At 39.7% G+C, this 21,629-nt stretch overlaps 1 protein-coding gene across 9 annotated transcripts in view; it reads left to right on the forward strand.

Moving 5' to 3' along the window:
- Positions 1-21,629, forward strand: part of PDHX (pyruvate dehydrogenase complex component X) — a 113,493-nt gene that overhangs the window by 51,442 nt on the left and 40,422 nt on the right. For all 9 annotated transcript variants that reach the window (XM_043515870.1, XM_043515873.1, XM_038405312.2 and 6 more), the window contains 2 exons: positions 10,943-11,126; positions 13,909-14,056. In XM_043515870.1, the coding sequence (XP_043371805.1) occupies positions 10,943-11,126; positions 13,909-14,056 (332 nt within the window). The remainder of the gene's footprint in view (positions 1-10,942; positions 11,127-13,908; positions 14,057-21,629) is intronic.

Genomic DNA, 21,629 nt, shown 5'->3' on the forward strand with positions numbered 1-21,629 from the left:
ATTATCGGAAAGCTTTTTAATTATACAAGTGCAACTGTAAATTATGGTGTGTAACTAGTTCATGGCAGGTGGGAACCCTCTGGGACTCTGAGCTATCTAATTAACATCCCTTAGTTGTCATGGAAATGTACCACAGATTCTGCTAGGAAGGTAATTATTACAGCTAAAATGTCTCTTTCAAAACTTGTTTCATCTGTTCAAAGAAGTTGACTCAGAAATCATAGAATCATAGACTTTAAGGTCAGAAGGACCATTATGATCGTCTAGTCTGACCTCCTGCACAATGCAGGTCATAGAATCTTACCCACCCATTCCTGTATCAACCCCTAACCTATGTCTGAGCTATTGAAGTCCTCAAATCGTGGTTTAAAGACTTCTAGGTGCAGAGAATCCTCCAGCAAGTGACCCCTACCTCATGCTGCAGAGGAAGGCTGCAGAGGAAGGCTTAGGGCCTCTGCCAATCTGCCCTGGAGGAAAATTCCTTCCCGACCCCAAATATGGTGATCAGCTAAACCCTGAGCATGTGGGCAAGACTCACCAGCCAGACACCCAGGAAAGAATTCCCTGTAGTAACTCAGATCCCACCCCATCTAACATCTCATCATAGGCCATTGGGCATATTTACCTCTAATAGTCAAAGATCAATTAATTGCCAAAATTAGGCTATCCCATCATACCATCCCCTCCATAAACTTATCAAGCTTAGTCTTGAAGCCACATAGGTCTTTTGCCCCCACTGCTCCCCTTGGAAGGCTGTTCCAGAACTTCACTCCTCTGATGGTTAGAAACCTTCATCTAAGTTCAAGTCTAAACTTCCTGATGGCCAGTTTATATCCATTTGTTCTTGTGTCCACATTGGTACTGAGCTTAAACAATTCCTCTTCCTCCGTGGTATTTATCCCTCTAATATATTTATAGAGAGCTATCATATCCCCCCTCAGCCTTCTTTTGGTTAGGCTAAACAAGCCAAGCTCTTTGAGTCTCCTTTCATAAGACAAGTTTTCTATTCCTCGGATCATCCAAGTAGCCCTTCTCTGTACCTGTTCCAGTTTGAATTCATCCTTCTTAAACACGGCAGACCAGAACTGCACACAGCATTCCATGTGAGGTCTCACCAGTGCCTTGTATAACGGTACTAACACCTCCCTATCTCTACTGGAAATACCTCGCCTGATGCATCCCAAGGCAGCATTAGCTTTTTTCACGATCATATCACATTGGCGGCTCATAGTCATTCTGTGATCAACCAATACTCCGAGGTCCTTCTCTTCCTCTGTTACTTCCAACTGATGCGTCTCCAGTTTATAACAAAAATTCTTGTTATTAATCCCCAAATGCATGACCTTGCACTTTTCACTATTAAATTTCATCCTATTACTATTAGTCCATTTTACTAGGTCATCCAGATCTTCCTGTATGATATCCCGGTCCTTCTCTGTATTGGCAATACCTCCCAGCATCGTGTCATCCGCACGATGATGTTGTTAGCACATTCCCGCTTTTTATGCCAAGATCAGTAATAAAAAGATTAAATAAGATTGGTCCCAAAACTGATCCCTGAGGAACTCCACTAGTAACCTCCCTCCAGCCTGACAATTCACCTTTCAGAATGACCTGTTGTAGTCTCCCCTTTAACCAGTTCCTTATCCACCTTTCAATTTTCATATTGATCCCCATCTTTTCTAATTTAGCTAATAATTCCCCATGTGAAACCGTATCAAATGCCTTACTGAAGTCGAAGTAAATTGGATCCACTGTGTTTCCTTTGTCTAAAAGATCTGTTACCCTCTCAAAGAAGGAGATCAGTTTGGTTTGGCACGATCTACCTTTTTTAAAGCCATGTTGTATTTTGTCCCAGTTACCATTGACCTCAATGTCCTTAACTACTTTCTCCTTCAACATTTTTTCCAAGACCTTGCATACTACAGATGTCAAACTAACAGGCCTGTAGTTACCCAATTGCTTTTTTTCCCTTTCTTAAAAATAGGAACTGTTAGCAATTCTCCAGTCATACAGTACAACCCCTAGTTACAGATTCATTAAAATTCTTGCTAATGGGCTTGCAATTTTGTGTGCCAGTTCCTTTAATATTCTTGGATGAAGATTATGTGGGCCCCCCGATTTAGTCCCATTAAGCTGTTCGGGTTTGGTTTCTACCTCGGATTTGGCAATATCTAACTCCATATCCTCATTCCCATTTGTCATCCTGCCATTATCCCTAAACTCCTCATTAACCTCATTAAAGACTGAGGCAAAGTATTTGTTTAGATATTGGGCCATGCCTAGATTATCCTTAACCTCCACTCCATCCTCAGTGTTTAGAGGTCCCACTTCTTCTTTCATTGTTTTCTTCTTATTTATATGGCTATAGAACCTTTTACTATTGATTTGTAATTCCTTTTGCAAGGTCCAACTCTACATGGCTTTTGGCTTTTCTCACTTTATGCCTACATGTTCTGATCTCAATAAGGTAGCTTTCCTTGCTGATCCCTCCCATCTTCCATTCCTTGTAGGCTTTCTGTTTTTTCTTAATCACCTCTCTGAGATGCTTGCTCATCCAGCTTGGTCTACAACTTCTGCCTATGAATTTTTCCCCTTACTTCGGATGCAGGCTTCTGATAGTTTTTGCAACTTTGACTTGAAGTAATTCCAGGCCTCCTCCACCTTTAGTTCCACAAGTTCTTCAGTACAATCCACTTCTCTAATGAATTTCCTTAATTTTTTAAAGTTAGCCCTTTTGAAATCAAGAACCCTAGTCACAGATCTATTTTTGTTTATCCTTCCATTTAATTTGAACTGAATTAGCTCATGATCGCTCAAACCAAGGTTGTCCCCTACAACCATTTCTTCTATGAGGACCTCACTACTCACCAAAACCAAATCTAAAATGGCATCCCCTCTTGTCGGTTCAGCAACTACTTGGTGAAGGAATCCATCAGCTATCACATCCAGAAAAATCTGAGCCCTATTATTATTACTAGCACTGGTCCTCCAGTCTATATCTGGGAAGATAAAGTCTCTCATGATCACACAATTCCCATTAAAACATTAAAGAGGTCTCTCTCCATATCCAAGTCAGATCCTGGCGGTGTATAGCACACCCCAAGCACTATCCCAGGGGAGGCTCTAGTAGCTTTCTTCCCCAACGTGATTATTGCCCAGAGAGACTCTGTCTTATCCATTCCATTACTTCTTATTTCTTTACACTCTACCTCATCATTGATATACAATGCTACTCCACCACCTTTGCCTTTGTTTCTGTCTTTCCTAAACAGCACATATACCCTTCAATACCTGAACTCCAGTCATGACTACTATTCCACCATGTTTCTGTTATCCCTATAATATCTGGTTTCACTTCCTGCACAAGTAACTCTAGTTCCTCCATTTTGTTACGTAGGCTCCTCGCATTGGTGTACAAACATTTTCATTTTTGCTGTTTGGCTTCGCTCACATTCTTTACCCGATTAGGTACAGACATTCTACCACCAGTTTCACCTGTTAGACTGGTATCTACACTACCCTTCCGCCTTATGTCCTATTCTCCTACCCATGGCTGTATCCTTTCTTACTGTGTTTTCTTCCCTCTCAATGTTAAAATCCGGCATGGAGATTATCTGGACATCTTCCCCAGATTCCTAGTTTAAAGCTCTCTTAATCAGTTGTGCCAGCCTCCATCCTAGAAGTATATTTCCCTCCCTACTCGGGTGAAGTCCATCCCCAGAGAACAGTCCTCTGTCCATGAATGCCTCCCAGTGGCCATACATCCCAAAACCCTCCTTATAGCACCTCTGCCTGAGCCATCTGTTGAGCATCATAATGTTGTCACACCTTTATTGTCCTTCTCTAGAACAGGAAGAATCCCACTGAAGAGCGCCTGAGCCTCGATTTCCTTAAGCGTCTTCCCCAGCCTGGCATAGTCTCCCTTGATACGTTCCAGTGAGAATCTAGCCATATCATTTGTTCTCACATGAAGGATAATCATTGGATTCTTTCCTGTTCCTGTTAGGATCCTCTTCAGCCTCAGGTCCAGATCACATATCTTAGCACCCAGTACAGTACACCCTTCTGTTCTCTGGATCAGCTCTTGTTACAGGCCTGTCTGCTCTTCTCAGTAATGAGTCCCCAATCACATAGACCTACCTTTTCCTGTTGATGGTGCGATTCTCTGGTCTATCCCCTGTTTCCTCTGGCTGCAAGTCCTCTTGATTTCTATTCTCCCTTGCAACCCATCCCGTATCCTCTTTTGACTAATATTTGGTGTTTTTAACTCCATTGACTCTCTCCCTCTTCCTATAGGACTAGCTGCTCTTCTCTTCTTCCTTTCCCTGTCACCTTCAGCGGCCACCTGCTGTGCCCCTTCTTCATTTTCCAACTCCGCAAACGTGTTCCTGAGCTCTATTTCTCCTTCATTAGCCTGTCTTTTCCTCTGCCTGGTTCTCATAGTCACATGCTTCCACTGTCCACTTTCCTCACCCAGCAGTCTCCTCTCAGAGTTCTTTTTGGTTCTGCTTCCATCTGCAAGTCTGAGCTTTTCCCTTCAGCCTCCTCGTGTCTTTGCTCCATCATCTGCTCGAACCCCCTTATAAACTCAGCCAGAGTTTCCAACTGCATCTCCAGTCCTCGGATCTTTTCTTCCATCAGCACTTCATGCCGGCGAAACTCTTTTTTTCAGGTACCCCCTCCAGGATCGTGTACATGCCACAGCTTCCACATCCAGTCATCTTCCTTGTGTCTTCCACTGCTTGGGTCACTATCACTACTGCCTCTGTATCTGTCATAGCCTTCCCACCTAAATCCTGTTAGTCCGGGAAACACAAACCAAAACAAACCCCCAACGAGCACCACAACACCGCCGAACACCACACACTCCCTTCACTAGCCTGTCTGTTCCTCTGCCTGGATTTCTTAGTCTTCCCCCTGAGACTCCCCTTGCAAACTCCCCTGTTTACATCTCTGTTTGCTGGCGTCTGTGCTGCTGCCTGGCTGGCTACTTTTATAGGATCCCTAGTCAGAGAAGCCCCGCCCCCAATCAGGGACTCGGCTTCTCTCAGCACACTGCCCCTACCAACCTCCACACATATAAATACAAATACCTTCTCCTCCAACAGAACTCCCACTCAAACTCCCCTGTTTACAGATCTGAAATGTCATTTTTAAAGATATATCCTACTGTTTTAACTATTATTTTAAAATAGAGAAGTGTTGTAAGTACCTATAGACCCCCTCTGTTTGATACTGTCTGAAAAGAAAAGTTTGCAGATATCTGTAGACAGGTACTCTCTGTTTGGATGAAATATTGCATGTTTGCATGAAACTCGGCAAAATACACACTGTGCTACACAGCTAAACAATTCAGGCCTCTTCATCAAGTAGGCTAATAGGTAATTAATCATGGAGGTAGAGCACTACAACACAGCTCACTTGGATGTATTTAAAAGCAAATAGGTTGCTTGCTGGTCATGGATATCCAGTGTTGGCCACCAAATAATAAGAGTCAGAGAAGTGTAAAACCAGGAACAGAGGTGGACATTAAGTGTGGTTTTGTTTGTTTCCACCAACTTGCAACTTACAAGGTAAGTACGGTGACCAGATTTCCCAATTTTAGAGGGACAGTCCCAATATTTGGGGCTATGTCTGGTATAGGTGCCTATTACCCCTCACCCCCGTCCCAATTTTTCACAGTTGCTGTCTGGGAAGGCTGAGGATGTAACCCTGACGTACCTGTATTGCATCATAGCTTGCTCCTTTTAGCAGATTGAATTATTTAATTTCTCCATAGATCTATAGGAGGCTCAACTTGAGCCTGAGATCTTTCTCCTTTTGCTCTTGAGCCTTGTGGGCTGGTACACAGGGGGGAAAATACTGTTTTCCTTTTGAAAATATTTACTACAATCAATATTTAAGCGGTGGACTAAACTTTCAGACTTGTGGCCATAAATTCCAAATAACTAGATCTACCAAATATCATGATTTATCCAGTCTAAATTGTACAACCCCCATTTAACAATGCAATGGTGTGGGTATTGGCTGCTAAGCTTATCTTATTGGATCAGATTCTGACTATAATGCAGTCTTGATTTTCACTCTTTTGATGGCATAGAAGAAGACACCAGACAAACTGAGATTAGCACCCAAGTTTTTGCTTTGACAAACTATGCAGTAAATCAAGTATTGACTGGGATCCAATACTTTTGTTCAAGGAAGAATATAGATTGTTTGGAAGCTGGCTAGTAAAAGCTTCCTGGATGAGTAATTGCCTCATGCAACAAATAGAAAGGCATGGCACTTGTGAAAATGAAGACATAATTCAGTTGTACAGACATTGAAAATATCAAGTAAATGTAGAGGAAGCTCTAAAGAAAAAAGACTGGATGATAATGGAAGAAAGTATAGGATACGAAGGGTATTACCTTTTGGAAGGGCCAAAGTCACATGCCTGCCCTGTAAATTCATGGTGCTTATAAAAATAACACAAATATTACATTTAAATGAGATTTCTTCCTCTCATTCTACCCTTTTTTAAATGGCGCAAAAAAGAAGGAAAAGAAGATATGCCTCCATATTTCGATTTTTTTTGTGTTAATCTGTTTCGCAAATGCATCATCCACTTTGGTTCTTAATGGCTAGTTTGTAGTTCTTAATTTATAGTATTTCTTTTTAAAAAATGAGGTAAAGAAATTAATATTATGGACAGTGTTTGCCTGCATTTTCTCTAATTTCTGCACATTGTAACTTGTTCACATTTTTCATCCCCTTGTCTTCTGGGACCTACTAATACTCCGCCTACTTCCGGGTTAGTTATTGTATACATTTATCCATATAGCTCTGCCAGTGCATTGGTCTTCACATGCTACATCCATACTGTTCCAATCCTGAGATCTCTCTGAATGTGACAAATTACATGGTGGTTTAGTGAGATAGTTAGCTGCCAAATTTAGACTAGCTTGATGATTCCAAACACGTGAGATATGGGCCATTAATTTTTGTGGTTAGAGAAGAAATCCTAGCAGATTAAACCATTCAACTCTTGACCTTAGTTCTGTGAACATATTTTGCTTTAGTAATTTAGCTACAGCTTGTTTCTAGTGGAGTCTGAAGATGACAATAAGAAGTATATAACTTTCAGCACAACTAAATTATATGATATAATTTCTGAACTAGCTAACACACTGTTTGTGTGCTATGAGGGTCTGCCTTGCAGTTGCATATTAATGTGCTAAAGAGCTTTCTCTATAGCTTTTTGTCAAACATATTTAGGCATCTTAGTGTATTTTTTGTCTTAAAGCTGCGACTATAATTGTAACAATTTCAAGTTAGCAGCTCTACCTGCTGTTAGCACAGAAGTAGTCTTACAGCAGTATTAAGCCTTCTCATTTCAACTATGGCTTCCTCTCCTCACCCCTCTCAAAATGCAACCCAGATACCCTTCCTCTCCAGTTCTCCAAGGACAGGAATGGAATGGCTTATGGGCAGAAAAAGAAACCTGATACTGACACTGACATTAGCATCATGACTGAGCCTGGCAAGATCCTGAGATACATCTGCATTTATCTGCGTCTCCCGAGAGATGTTCTTCATGTTGAAAGGATGACTAGCACAGGAGCCAGGTGGCTGTGCAAAAGATTCTGATCTTGTATGCATGAGGCACATACTTACAGTGAGAGCCACACTGACTATAACATGTTGAAGAACTACAGTTTTTGTAGGTTATTTTTATAAAATATGAAGCACAGAAAGTGTCACTCTTTGCAGGGTATCTCTTTCAATATATTAACATTCTTTGACCATCTTTCTCTCTTTCTGGGGCCAGGTCTACACTAAAAAGTTACATCGAAAAATCCACACACCTGAGTGACACAGTTAAACGTACCTCACCTCCTCCCCCTGTAGACAGCACTAGGTTGACGGAAGAATTATTCTGTCAACCTAGTTACCACCTCTCAGGGAGGTGGATTGACTATAGCAACAGGAGAACCCTTCCCATGTGTGTAGTGAGTGGCTACGCTGAAGTTCTACAGTGGTGCAGCTGCAGCGGTTGCACTGTAGCGATTTAAGTGTAGACAGCCTGAGTTTTCTATCCATTCTTGTACTCTGATGTTCAGCAGAAAGAAGCTGAGGTGGTTGAGGAACAGCACAGTACTTTATAACCACCACTAGGGATGCCAGTGTGCTCCCCAATGGGCACCATGTACTGCAAGGTTTTGTTAATTTATTCAGGTTTTCAGAAATGAACCTTCTAAATACAGTTGTTTAGGATATTCTATTTCAACTTGTCTACTTAAATTGTAAAATATACAAGTAGGCAATTGCATTTGAGAAAAAGGTGTCCAAATTATGCAGAGAAGTTCCTAAATCTGAGCTTCTGCTAAATTAGTACTTCACATGGAGACACTGAAAGTATTAGTTGAAAGGTTTCTAAGTATCTGGGCCATCTTATTATAGTGGTGTAGTGAAGTGTAACTCTGAGTTTCCAGTCTGTGCAGACTCCATGTCGTAACAATTTTGACAAGGAATATTCAATTACTTTAATACGTGTGGTGGGAAGGAAAATGTGTGCTACCAATGAATGTTTGCTGTTTTGACAATAGGTTTACCTGTCGTAAGATTTCTTCCCCTCTGTGCTGTGTTAATGGGTTTTAGAAAAGCAGTGTTGCTGCCAACCTTATTTTTTTTAAATATTATGGTCGTTTGATATGAGATGCCTTGTGTCCCTGGCCAGCTTTATTTGCAGGCCCTGTCTTAAGAATGTTTTGTTTGTACCCTGTGGCGTTCATAAATTGATGTTCTACTCTTTATTAATCAGTTGAATTGCACAGATTCTGTAATAAGCAATTTAATGTGCTGCACTTACAGGATTTAAAGACTTCTAAATGAATCTTCTAATTTAAAAATAAAGAACTGTTTTCCTAATAGTTTTATATTTTTGTACACTTAAAATCTAAGGAAATCAATCAAACGACAATAACCAGATAGTTTTAATTAAATACTTATTACCGTCATGTTAAAAAGCAGAAATAATTTCCTTTTGTGTTTTTTTGTGTCATCTTTGTGACCATTTTCTCAGCTAAAATATCTAATTTTTTCTTTAAAAATAATTTTATTCAGTAAAAGTTTTTCTTCCAATACAGGATCTATATTAAATAAATGTTTGATTTTAAAAGAAATTCAAGTATGACTTTAATTTGCAAAAGTAAGTAAATTCTTTCTTTATTAAGGGTGAAACTGCATCCTTAGCTCACCATATTGTGCTTAGGTACTTCAGCAAATGATATTTGTATCAAAGCATCTTTGTACACCTGTGTTATTGATGGGGTATGTCGAAAGAAAGATGGAAGACATTTGACATGGGTTTAATCAGGCCACAACTTTATTATTAGACGTCTGGGACTACCTGGCAGATAACAGTAGACAGTGTAGGTAACCCCATGTTTATTCCATAATTACCCGGGGGCTTTTATCTGCTACCTTTCTTTTCCCCTCCAGGTCCCTCCAATAAATCCATTGCCGGGACCTTAATCCCTCCCCCCCACCCCCGTCCCATAGGAGGATTAAGGTGGGCTATAAGAATGGGGGGTTGGCTCCCTGTCATACCAACCATAGGAATCCCCAGCTGCCCTCCTTTCGTTCCTTTCATGAACACCTCTTTTTAAGTCCTTTTCCAAGCCATTTATCTGATCACTGTATACTTTTCCTATGGAGTACCTGCACTTGACATCCGCCCTACACTTAAATAATGAGTTGCTTCAGCCTTGGTCCATGTAAAAAGGAAGGCTCAAGGCACCGTGCTGCCCCTATTCAAAGCCTGAATTCCCATGGGATGCTCCTTTTGCAGCAATTTTCATCTCTTTCCCCCTCTCCCCCAGCCCAGCCATAAAGCACTGTGCCCTTCACTCACGGGGAGGCTCTTCACACTTTATTTTTAAAGCATATTTTCACAAATACACACTTATATCAGAGTAATGAGATGTGAAACTTTATTATTTCCTACTCAAAGAGCCGTATTGTCTAGTAGACCAAACATAGGGTTGGGAGCAAGGTGTTCCAGAGTTCTAGTTTTGACACTAACTCATTGTTTTATCCTTAGGCAAATTACTTACCCGTTCTGTGTCTTGTCTGTACCATGGCCTGCCAGCCAAACATCCGCTTGCTTAAAGGTGCAGGGCGGTCATTAAGGATGTTGACACAACTGTTGAAATAGTGTCAGAGCTAATCAGCAAACAGTACATAGCTACTATTTGTTCTAGCAAATATTATTTTTCATTAATTCCTCAGCAATGGGGTATTGCATTTAAAAATAAATAAATAAACTTAACTATTGAGCCTGCAGCAGCTGAGAGCTATGGGGGCCTGTGTTGGCTGACAGCTCCAGCCCCACCGTCCCAGGGCTGCAGCATAAAATGTCACGGAGGTCTCTGGAAGTCGCTGATTCCACGTCCTCCATGACATAATCTTAGCATTATTTATAACTGGTCTGTTTTTTCAGTGTTCAGAACTAATGCAAGTATGTATATGTGATCATTTATTGTAACATAAACGAAACAGCTTTTATTTGCTGTGTCCCAAATATAATCTGAATGCATGTCTCGTGTTTCTGTAACACCTTCATTTTAAGAATTGACAGTACAATGCACAGTATAGTTTAGCCACTGTTGTCCTTTAATCAGCTGCCCTGTGCTGCTGCAGATTTAAATCCTAACATGGCAGGGATGAATAATCTATAAATATTTTATGGTGTTTCTTCATGCTCCTAGGAGTTTTCATTTTGCAAATTATTATTGATAAAAAAAATTGCCTTTTAACTTTTAGTTTAATATCCAGAATTTTAATAGCCAGAAGCTGCTCATTAGAGTTGACTCTTGAAATTGTAGTATTTCTTTTTTTGTCTGTTGTTATGCTTTGTTCATTCTAAGTATTTTTCATATTACTGTTTAATCAACAGGGATGCACTCAATCTTCTGCAGCAGAAACAGAAGAGCAAAGCTGCGGAATCAAGGCCTATGGTTTCTCCAGCTCCTACTCAGCCTACTGTAGTGCCTTTGGCTCCACAAGCAACAACTATGTCCTCTGTTTATCCATGGCCTGTAGTTCCACCAATTTCTATACCAGGTCAGCCTGCAGCACAGGTAATAATTCTGTTAAAGCAGCAACTTGCATTCAGTTACAACTAAATAATGCCACATCTTTTCATTTTAATTTTAAAAAAATAATAATGATAAATATGCTGAACTTCATTTTAGTCAGTGTTATCTAGCGATTGGAGACAGGGGCCTGGGATTCAGAACTCATGGGTTTTATTCACCAACTCTGCAACTGACTTGCTGTGACCATAGGCATGTCACTTAACTTCTCTGTCCTTATCTACACTTAGAAAAAGGTTCCTTCTCCCCCTCCCCCCAAATAAATTCGTTCAATTAAGCTACTTTAACTGGACTGAAAACCTCACTTAACATCAGTGCAAACACAGTTTAACACATTTAGCATGACGTGGCTATATATCAACCTGCTAAAGACATTAAATTGATGCTAACTGGGCATTTAAGTTGTGCTAAAGTGATCTTTTTGATAAAAGTTGATCTTCATTTTTACTTCAGTTGAGCTAACCCAATTGGGGGAACCTCCTCCCCCCGACTACCACAATGGCTAAATTTTCCCTTACCCATACAATAAAACATTACACACATCTGATTATGTTTCTAGCACGTTGAAATCTCTGAACAATAAGAGGCATGTGAGTGCAAAAATCTATAAGCGTGGATTAAAAATAAATATAGATAAGGAGCATGGAGTTGGATTAGGCAAGGGTTAGAGCAGGGGTGGCAAACTTTTTGGCCTGAGGGCCACATCGGGGTGCAAAACTATATGGAGGGCTGAGTAGGGAAGGCTGTCTCTCTCCAAACAGCCAGGTCCCCAACCCCTATCCAGCTCCTCCCACTTCCCGCCCCCTGACTGCCCCCCTCAGAACTCCGACCCATCCAACCCCCCCGCTCCTTGTCCCCTGACCGCCTGCTCCTGGGACCCCATGCCCCAAACTGTCCCCCTAGACCCACCCCCTTTCCAACCCGCCCTGTTCCCCGTCCCCTGACTGCCCCAACCCCTATCCATACCTCCACCCCCTGACAGGCCCCACCGGGGCCTCCCAACCTATCCAACTGCTCCCTGTCCCCTGACCACCCCACCCCAGAACGTCCACCCCATCCAACTGCTCCCTGTCCCCAAACTGCCCCCAGGACTCCCTGCCCCTTATCCAACCCTCCCGCTCCCCCCCACATCATGAAGCTCAGAGCAGCAGGAGCTCACAGCCCTGCCGCCCTACCGGAGCCAGCTGCGCTGCCCGTGCAGTGTCATGGATGCAGGGGAGGGGCCGGAGGCTAGCCTCCCCAGCCAGGAGCTCAAGGGCCAGGTAGGATGGTCCCGCAGGCCGGATGCGGCCTGCGAGCCATAGTTTGCCCACCTCTTGGTTAGAGGATTGGGGCTGAGTAAGGATTGTTTGTGTTTAAAAAATGTCAAAACCTTGTGAGCCTTTCTCTGAATAGTTGGGCCCTAAATGGCAGAAATATTGAAAGATCCATTATTTTGGGGAGAATTCCACCATGCCAGAATGCTTCCAGATAGGATCTGTGAAATTGAACCATTCTGGTTCTAGAACCAACTTTGAAGTACAGTTGCAGTTTCAGGTCTGGTACCTGTTAACAATTTGTAAGAGTTATAGAATGTTTGGTATTCTGTGATGAACCATAGTAAATAATGTAGTTTTTTTTTTTTTTTTGGCAAGGTTAAAAAAAGTAATAAAATTCCAGGCCTAGATATTTTTTTCTGTCGTGATAAAAAAGTGCTTTGCCTGCAGCTATATCAGAACACACTGTGATTGTATTCAACACACAGTGTATATGCTGTATAATTTTGGAGAGTATTTCTTGTGAAATCCACCTGTTTTTCCTGCTTGATATTTTAATTGGCATTACAAGGAGTTGCTTGCAATATAGTTCCCTTTCATGAAAAGGTTGTGAATGCTGAATTGCGACATGACTGAATGAATTGGGCAGGAAAGGCAGGTTGATGACAAAGGAGAGAGATGTACAGTGAAACCTGTCTTAAGCAACCACTGAAGGGACTGATAAATCAATAGCTCAATAGAGCTTCTACTAACAGTTCTCTTCTAAAATAAAGGTTTAGCATAACTGTACTCTGCAGGCCCTAAGCTGGTGTAATACAGCAATGCTGATTTCACCAGCCTAAAACCAGGGCTGATATTTTTGAAGTAATTTGCTAGATCAGTAGGATTCATTCATAACTGTAAACTGAAGTTATCTTGTTCCTTATCAGTGAGAAGAAATATGGGCAGAATAACAGAAATTGGGTACACTTTTTACCCCAAATGTATACGACTGTGGAATTTTTTTTAAAGAAGATTGTTACTTGTCAGTACTGTCTGTATGGACCACCCATCTTGATTTCCTTTGTGCTGAAGATCAAGTACTTGTATAACATGTTATAGTACTGTGCCTAGAATCTCTGTGTTTATCCAGATTTAAACCTGATAGGCGTGGTGCAATGGAGTAAATATTCAGATTTTTTTTCAGCCTTCATTTTCTTACACTTTACCTTTATGGAGTAAGATAAAACAAATACTGTACTGCATTAATTTCCTTGGTTCTGTATAACCTGTTCTGCTGGTCTGAATAGGATTTTTCTTTCTGCTTTCAGAAAGAATAGAAAATTCAAATTATTTAAATTTAATCTTAGGCATGTTAATACTAGCTACATGTTAATGCTTTTTGAAAGCTGAGGTTCCTTGTAAGTGAACAAAAGCTACCAACTGAAAAGCATTACTCCCCTACTCTTGTTTCAGCAGAGGAGTGTGGGTGTTCTCTCCCTGTATTTAATATGAAAAATATTTGCTTTCAGGGTACATTCACAGAAGTTCCTGCCAGCAACATCCGAAGAGTTATTGCTAAGAGATTAACAGAATCTAAAACTACTGTGCCTCATGCATACGCTACTACTGACTGTGACCTTGATGCTGTCTTGAAACTAAGGAAAGAACTAGCGAAAGGTTGGTAGATGTTATTTATTATTCAAAATAAACTGATCTAAAGAGTACCCAGTCTAACTGGACTATCTTGACCTGCTATACAATTAGTTACACCCATGCTCTCTGTACAGAGTGAGTAGTCTTCTATATTGAGTTTCAATACTGGGCATTCAAATAAACTTTCTTTCTTTGTACTACGACAATTTGTTTTCATTAAGACACTTCCTGTTTCACTGTCCTGTCTAAGCAACCACTTTGTGTCTGTTTCTGGGGAGGCTGGTGATGATTGCGATGTGATTTTTATGTATGTCTACAAATCTAAAATCAAGTAAAAGTTATTGTGGTGTGGGGGGGGTTTTTTTTGGTTTGTTTTATTTTAAATTTGATTTCATTCAGCATGTTGTTTTTAAAAGGTCCTTCCTAGGGAAAGAAACATACGAGTCAAGGTGTTCTAATGTGACTCATGATTTTGGGTACCTTAATTTTTGGAAGCCCAATATCACTTTAAAGGGGCCTGATTTTCAGAAAGTGATGAGGATCCTTCCTCTGAAGACCAGGCCCAGTTCTAATTTCTCAGGTTAGCAGCTGAATTCACTAATCATTCTGGAAAAACCTTTCCCACTCTATTCATAGGAGATGCACTTCATACAATATTTCTTTTTTTCATAAAGTCATGGCCTATCTTCCAGAATTTAGAGTGCAGCCTAAAAATGACAGAATGGTTTGCCACAGATAGTGGTATAATCTTTAATCCTTAATTCTACTTTAGGGTTCATCTGCTGTATTGCAGTTATCAAAACAGTCTGTTATTGTGTAGTCTTTTTTTTCTCAGTGCATTGACAGAGAAGCAAAAAATTACCATTTGCTTCATCATCCTGTAGATAAGACACAAACTCGTTGATTGCTTGTGGTTACTGGAATGAGGCAGGTTCATAGGAGACCAGAAGACTGCAATGTTATTCAACCAACCAGTATGAGAATGCTCACGCAACTGCAGATTAACATAAGATTTCTAATTATACAGTAGGTTTTTGTTTCCTTCAGTCCTATCTCAGAATACCTGCAGATTTTTCTGACTGACCACTTAGAGAATTAGGTATATTAGAATCTTGGCATATTGGGATGGATGCATTATAGATTGAATTCCTAAATGACAAATCTGTGTGTAGGATGTTGAGGGTTATCCCACTGAAAAATACACACATACCGTTTCCCATAGCATATGCTACTGGAAGCCTGGGTTTTGGTAGCCTAAAGCTGATGAAGCTACTGGGAAATGAAAGGTAATTCAGTATGACTAAAAGCTTTGTTTGGCTTTGTCTTCACTAGGAAAAAAAGGTGTGTTCTTCACTCATCTTAACACATGAGGTAAAATCCTAATAAAGACAAGGCAATTTGTAGTTTTAATATGAACTAGGAGATCTTACCTTGAATTCAGTGTGATTTATGCATGTGCTTAAAGTAAATACTAGAGCTAGTCAGAAAATGGAATTTCTGTCCTGCGGAAAATTCTGACTGTATGGAAAAACTTCAATTTGAAACTAATAATTTAATTTTGATAATGCTGAAACATTATAATAAAATTAAATATATAAAAATGTAATAATAGAAAATTTTAAATGAATCCAAAGGAGATAGTCTAAATGACTACTTTCAAAATGTTTCAGTCAAAGATTTAATCTAAATTGACACATTGCTGCAAAACATTTTAGATTTTAATGACACTGCATTTTCTGTTGGAAAACTGTTGACATTTTTTCTACCACCTTTTATTAAATATGCATATACTAGTACTCTGCTGAATTGGGGCCTGACAAACAAAATCCTACTGTTTGATGGTGAATACTGAGATTTGTAAATCCATCCTACTCGAGAGTGCTACCTCAGCTCTATTCAAGGTGCAAACTTTTTTTTTTTTTTTTTTTTTAAGAACTTCTGTTGTCCAGAATCAACTTGGAACTCAAGTGAAGTTGTATTCTTTATATTTGGTAAACTATGTAGACTGGAGAGTATTCATTGCCTTTGAAGAATATTATAGTAGCTGACTTTAGTCACTGTTTGTGGGTACGAAGGAACTTGTACCTGTGGCAGAGGAAAAATTTAGGCAGCCACTTAACAATCCCTATATTTATCTACTCAAAAATCTTCTCCTCATTGTAACTAAAGTAACAGTTACATTGTTGTTTGTGAATATATCCGATGTTTTTAGTTGCCCCAGATACAGAACTGAGGATATTATAAAGAGTATTTGTTATTACAGCCACTTATATGATCTAAACAGAGAACACCACCATAATACAATCTATTTTTTAAATGCTGTTACTAGAAATGTGAAAAATATCAAAACTGTTTCCATCAGACCTTGAAGTCTACAGGCTAACTAGCTCAAACCAAATATAAAACTCAGTATGCCATAATGTCATACTAGAGAGGCTACAGGTTTATTGTGATACAAGACATATTGCTCTTTAATAAATCACATTTATTTATTTTATTTTAGAAGAATTCTATCTTCTGGTTTAGCCAAGTAGAAATTTTAGGCTGAAGCAAAGCTTCTCTTCTGTTCTGTAACATAATGCTTTACTGTGTTCTATTTAAAGGACTAGTTCTGATTAATTACTCATTTTAATAAGTTCATATACCACCTAGATGAAACGTGTCTGGTAAATTGTGAAGTCATGTGATAAATTAATTTACCATGCACCTTTGACCTGCTTTCTGCTCACTAATCTATCTCTTAAAGATTTATTCTAACATTGTAAATCTCTCAATAGTTGCAAACAGTTGCCATAATTCTTAATCAACCTGCTCTGGAAAATTTTCCTTGGTCTCCCACAAAATGTGAATTTTTCTCCACAATGATGTGCAAGATTCATTCCTGCCCTAGCAATATCTTTTCTGTACATAAAATGTCATCACATTAGTGTCTGTCTTGCATCCCTGCAGAGGACTTAAAAGTCTATTCTCCCACTCAGTGGACAGTCCTCTGTCTAATTTAAACCAGTTATAACTGAATCTCTCACTTCCATGAATTATAATCACATTTTTTACTTTTCATTTTTTAGGGGGAAAATGCTTTAAAATAATTGGGAAAACAATGACTGCTTCTCCTTTTGATGAATCTAGTAAATTATGTTGATGGAAGGCACATATAATCACTTACAAAGTTTAATTTATCAGTGTATAAAATTCAGATAATCTAGGGACACAGATCTATCTGTGCAAATCTAATTTTGGACTATATCGCTGTGAAATCTCATTTTTCTCCCCCACAGAAGTGTAGACTTCATAAACCCAGCAGCAAAGCTCAGCTCTTCTTAATTTTTTTTAATGTATTCAAGAACTCTCACAAATAGTTATAAGAAAAGGAGTACTTGTGGCACCTTAGAGACTAACAAATTTATTAGAGCATAAAGCTTATGCTCTAATAAATTTGTTAGTCTCTAAGGTGCCACAAGTACTCCTTTTCTTTTTGCGAATACAGTCTAACACGGCTGCTACTCTGAAACAAATAGTTATGTAAGTAAATATTAGGCTGAGCCAAGTCTGTTAGTGAATTAGGATTAGAATTATGAATGTTTCTTTTACATCAAAAGAAAAATTTGCCTTTAGCATTTCATAGTATTTTTTTTTTAAATGAATGGTGTATAAAGTTTTAGGAAGATACAGCTTTGTTCTTCAGGGATTTTTATGGAAATGTGTCTGAATATTGACCTTTGTTTTACATAAGAAAGTATATAGATAATCCATCAGGTTTCTGATGTGATTTCTGAATGGAATGTTTTGATTGTGTTTCTTCGATCATTTGTGTCAGATGTGCATATGTTCTCAGCTGTTGTTGAGCCAGTTTTAATATCTGTACGCTCTCCATCACATCATACTACACATATTGACAAACTGCTACATATGAGAGGGAGCTTTATAAATCCAAAGAAGCTATATACAGTGTTTGCATTTTGTCTTAAAGCTTTCCGGTTGTGTTTGCCATCATCATCACATGGCTTGAAAACTTGTAGAACCAGATTCAGCCAAGGAAAGTGATAGCTTAGCTTCAAAAGTGGCAGCCCTGGCAAGGGCCTTTGACTGCACAATGCCTGCCTAGAGTGATATTGCTGATTTAGGAGATGGTGCAGCCAGTGGTACTGATTAAATGCGTCCCCTCGCTAGCCTTCGCCTGATTGTAAAGCTGTGCTCCTCCAGCAGAATCCACAAGACAAGGCCACATTGAAAAAACAGCCCGCCCTTCCTGGTGGGTGAACCTATCTTGTACTACGTGCATTAACAATAGCTCCTGCAGGGAGACATCATGGCTGGTAAGGTAGGGCCGAATCTAACCTGTAATCTGGTTAATACACCGTCCTATTTTTGGAGAATAAAACCCAAGGACCTCACCACTGGAAACAAGATATAAAACTTAATCATGCATCAAGCCCCAGGGAAAACGGAAACAACAAAATGGAGCAATACATACAGTAAAATCCAGTGCACAGAAATGCAAGTAACAGAATCAAGTTAGTTTCCTAAAAAAAACCTGCCTCAGCACTTCTTCACAATGATAAAATACCAAGCTCAGCAGAGCAGTCTAATAGCTGAAAAGATGCACTGAATATGAGAAAACGTACAAGTTTGACCACAAATATACATCATTCATTAAGAAAGTAAAGATACCCACTTGGCAGAAAAACACACTACACGTCTCTTAAATTAAATATCAAGAGGATTTTAGGCCAGAACAATAAACAAACTTTAACATACCACTCACCCATCTTGCCTCACACCCGTTACTTACTAAAGTGAGCCTTAATCCTTTCTAATAGCCTCTAAAGAGTCTTATCACTTTAGTGTTTTAGTTACACATCTTCATATGTATATGATTTTTCTTTGTACCCAGATGAATTTCATGTGGTTTGTAAACAACTCCACAAAATACAGGGCTGTCTACCAGAGCAAAGGAGGGTGCTACTAACTGCCTGTTTTAGTGGATTTGGGGAAGAAAGAATCCCTTTCTTTGCTCCTGCGATGCCACTGTGGTGTTATGTAGCATGTACGGTACACTTTACATCTTATTCGTTAGTGCACTGGAAGAGTTATCTCAGTAGAACTGCAGCAAACCTTTTGTCCCACAGTGAGCTCAGTAAGACAAGCCCATCAAAGCTTGCTTGCTTCATTTTATGAACTGTCTGCCCTTCACTTGAAAGCTTCAGACACATTAGACTTGTTGTAAATAAGGAGGCTAAAGACTGGGTGCCTCTGATCAACTGGAAATATTACTTTGAATGATATTCTGTCCTCAGTTTGTTGAAACATCTTTCACTTGTAACAACTTCATGTTCTCCTGATGATCTGCATTGTGAAAAAACAACAAACTTTCTTTACTCTGAACAATCACCTAGACAAATCATTGACATGGTCTCATCATGGGTCATCCATCAATGTACAAATAAGAGACTAATTCATGTATGGATTTAGCATGTGAACTGTTTTGTAATATTGTTCGTTTGACTTCAGTGGGAGATGCCCCTATTTACACCAGTTCATCTGCTCACATAGCATTGCATTTTAGATTTGGAGCAAGATGTCATGTGACTCAAACCCTGTGTGCATTACTTTTGTAAATTTAGTGCTAGAATGCAAACAGAAAAGGCTCTAGTGAGCAGGAACTTTTGATTGAACGATTCTGTGATATTTGGATTTATATGTATCTTTATTTTTAACAAAGTCTTTCTGAATTTATTGCAAGCATTGAATCGTTCATGAAGCAAGATCATGATTTTTGTTTCATGGTTCCTTGTGAAAAAGGCCGAATACTTTATTTCCTTGTATATATTAGGATCTATAATGTTTTCTATAGAGATTGTACAGAATCCAACATGGTAATTTAAAACTAAGTTTCAGACATCTATAGTTTTTCTATGTCCTCCCTCTACCATTAACATTGGTTTAATTAGGTGTTCAAAAGCCATGAGGTTTAAAGAAAATGCATGTGAGCTGTTCTGTAATTCTTCCATTTGAGTATGTGCTATGTTTTCTTTCCTCTAATGGCAGATTATCCCCTAAAATTCCATTTATCTTCTCCGTCATCATAAAAGATTATTTTGGGCATTGGTCTCTTCTAAACTGTAATTCTGTTCCAAGCAAAATGTTTTTTGGGGCAATAGAATTTTCTTCAGTCATCAAATATAAAGCCATTTGAGCTCAGCATTCACTATCTCATGAAATTTACACTTTTGTCCTTGCTGTATAAGTTGAGCTATCTTACTGAAGGGTTTGGAGTAGATCACTTGGAGCAGGACTATCTATTCCAAACTCTGTCAACTTGTCCAGTGACATACAGTGAATCACTTTTGGGTCCAATCCTGAACATTGCCGAGCGATTCCTATTAAAGTCTATGGCACCTGACGGAATTGGGCTATTAATCTCACAGGGACTTTGTGAAGCTTAAATAAAGTCTCAGCACTTAGTGTGTATAGCATATTGCATTTTCAACCATGCATCTCAAAGTGCTGTTCTTCTGCTAGTTGGCGTGCTCTCTTTTTTTGAGGTAAAAATGTCACCCCCTCTAGGAATTGTATGTTATCAGTCTGCTCCTGCCCCTTTTGAAGTGGTAGATGGCAAAACTGCTGTTTGATTTAAATCAGAGCAGAATTGGACCCTGTCCTGTGTCATCAGAAGGGCAGGGTGAAACTGGGAGCAGAAGCTGTGGCTTCTACTGCTTTTCCAATAGTGTGAACTCTAAGAGGGTCTGCAGGTTGAGGTTTGGGAGAGCTGGTTAACATGGGAGAGCTAACAAGGAGAGGAGCTGGTCATGGGGAAATCTCTGCTGTGGCAGGATGATTATGGGAATACTGCTTCCAAGGAACTCAGTAGATCACCTAGCAGGCAGTGATTCTGGTCCCATCACTGAACTCCCCCCCCCACCCCCCAGCCATCTGCTGCAGAGCTACATAATGCAGGTCTTTTATAATCCCATCTGTAGTCCTTTAAATAGTTTCCCAGGAAGATCACATACTTTGTTTTCCCCAAACCCCTCTAAATTTATCTATAGTCATTTTTTTCAGAGAACTTAGTATATTATAGCTCTCTATTGCTCTTGTGCGAGAACTTTGGCAGAACAGACCCCAGGGCATCAAATTGGTCACCCAGAAAACGAGGAACATGCTGTCACCTATGAAAAGTTTGGTTTAAGCGACTTGCCCCGCATTGCACAAGTACTCTGGCAGAGTCAGGGATCTAATCCAGTTCTGCAGTATGGCATTCAACTGCCTAAACCACAAGACCAGCTTAATTCTTGCAATCCCCTGCCTCATTCTGCAACAAATAAGCAAGGGTCCTACAGACAATAGTCTCTTGACTACAAAAGCCTGATCCGTTCCTTAAGCCCTGTCTGTCCTATGCACTGAATGAGGCAGGGATCCTGTGAAAAACACAGTATGTGATCATATCTTCTTTTGTATGGAAATAGCAACATTTACAAGTTAATAGAAAGTTTGAGGGCTTTAGCAGATGCAGAGTGCACCTTTGCTATCCCTCCTGGAAATGAAAAGATGGGAACTTGTTCACAGTGTGTTCTATGGTGTGGAGGTTTCCGCATTA

This window comes from Dermochelys coriacea, chromosome 6, assembly GCF_009764565.3.
Source record: "Dermochelys coriacea isolate rDerCor1 chromosome 6, rDerCor1.pri.v4, whole genome shotgun sequence".
Lineage (NCBI taxonomy): Eukaryota > Metazoa > Chordata > Testudines > Dermochelyidae > Dermochelys > Dermochelys coriacea.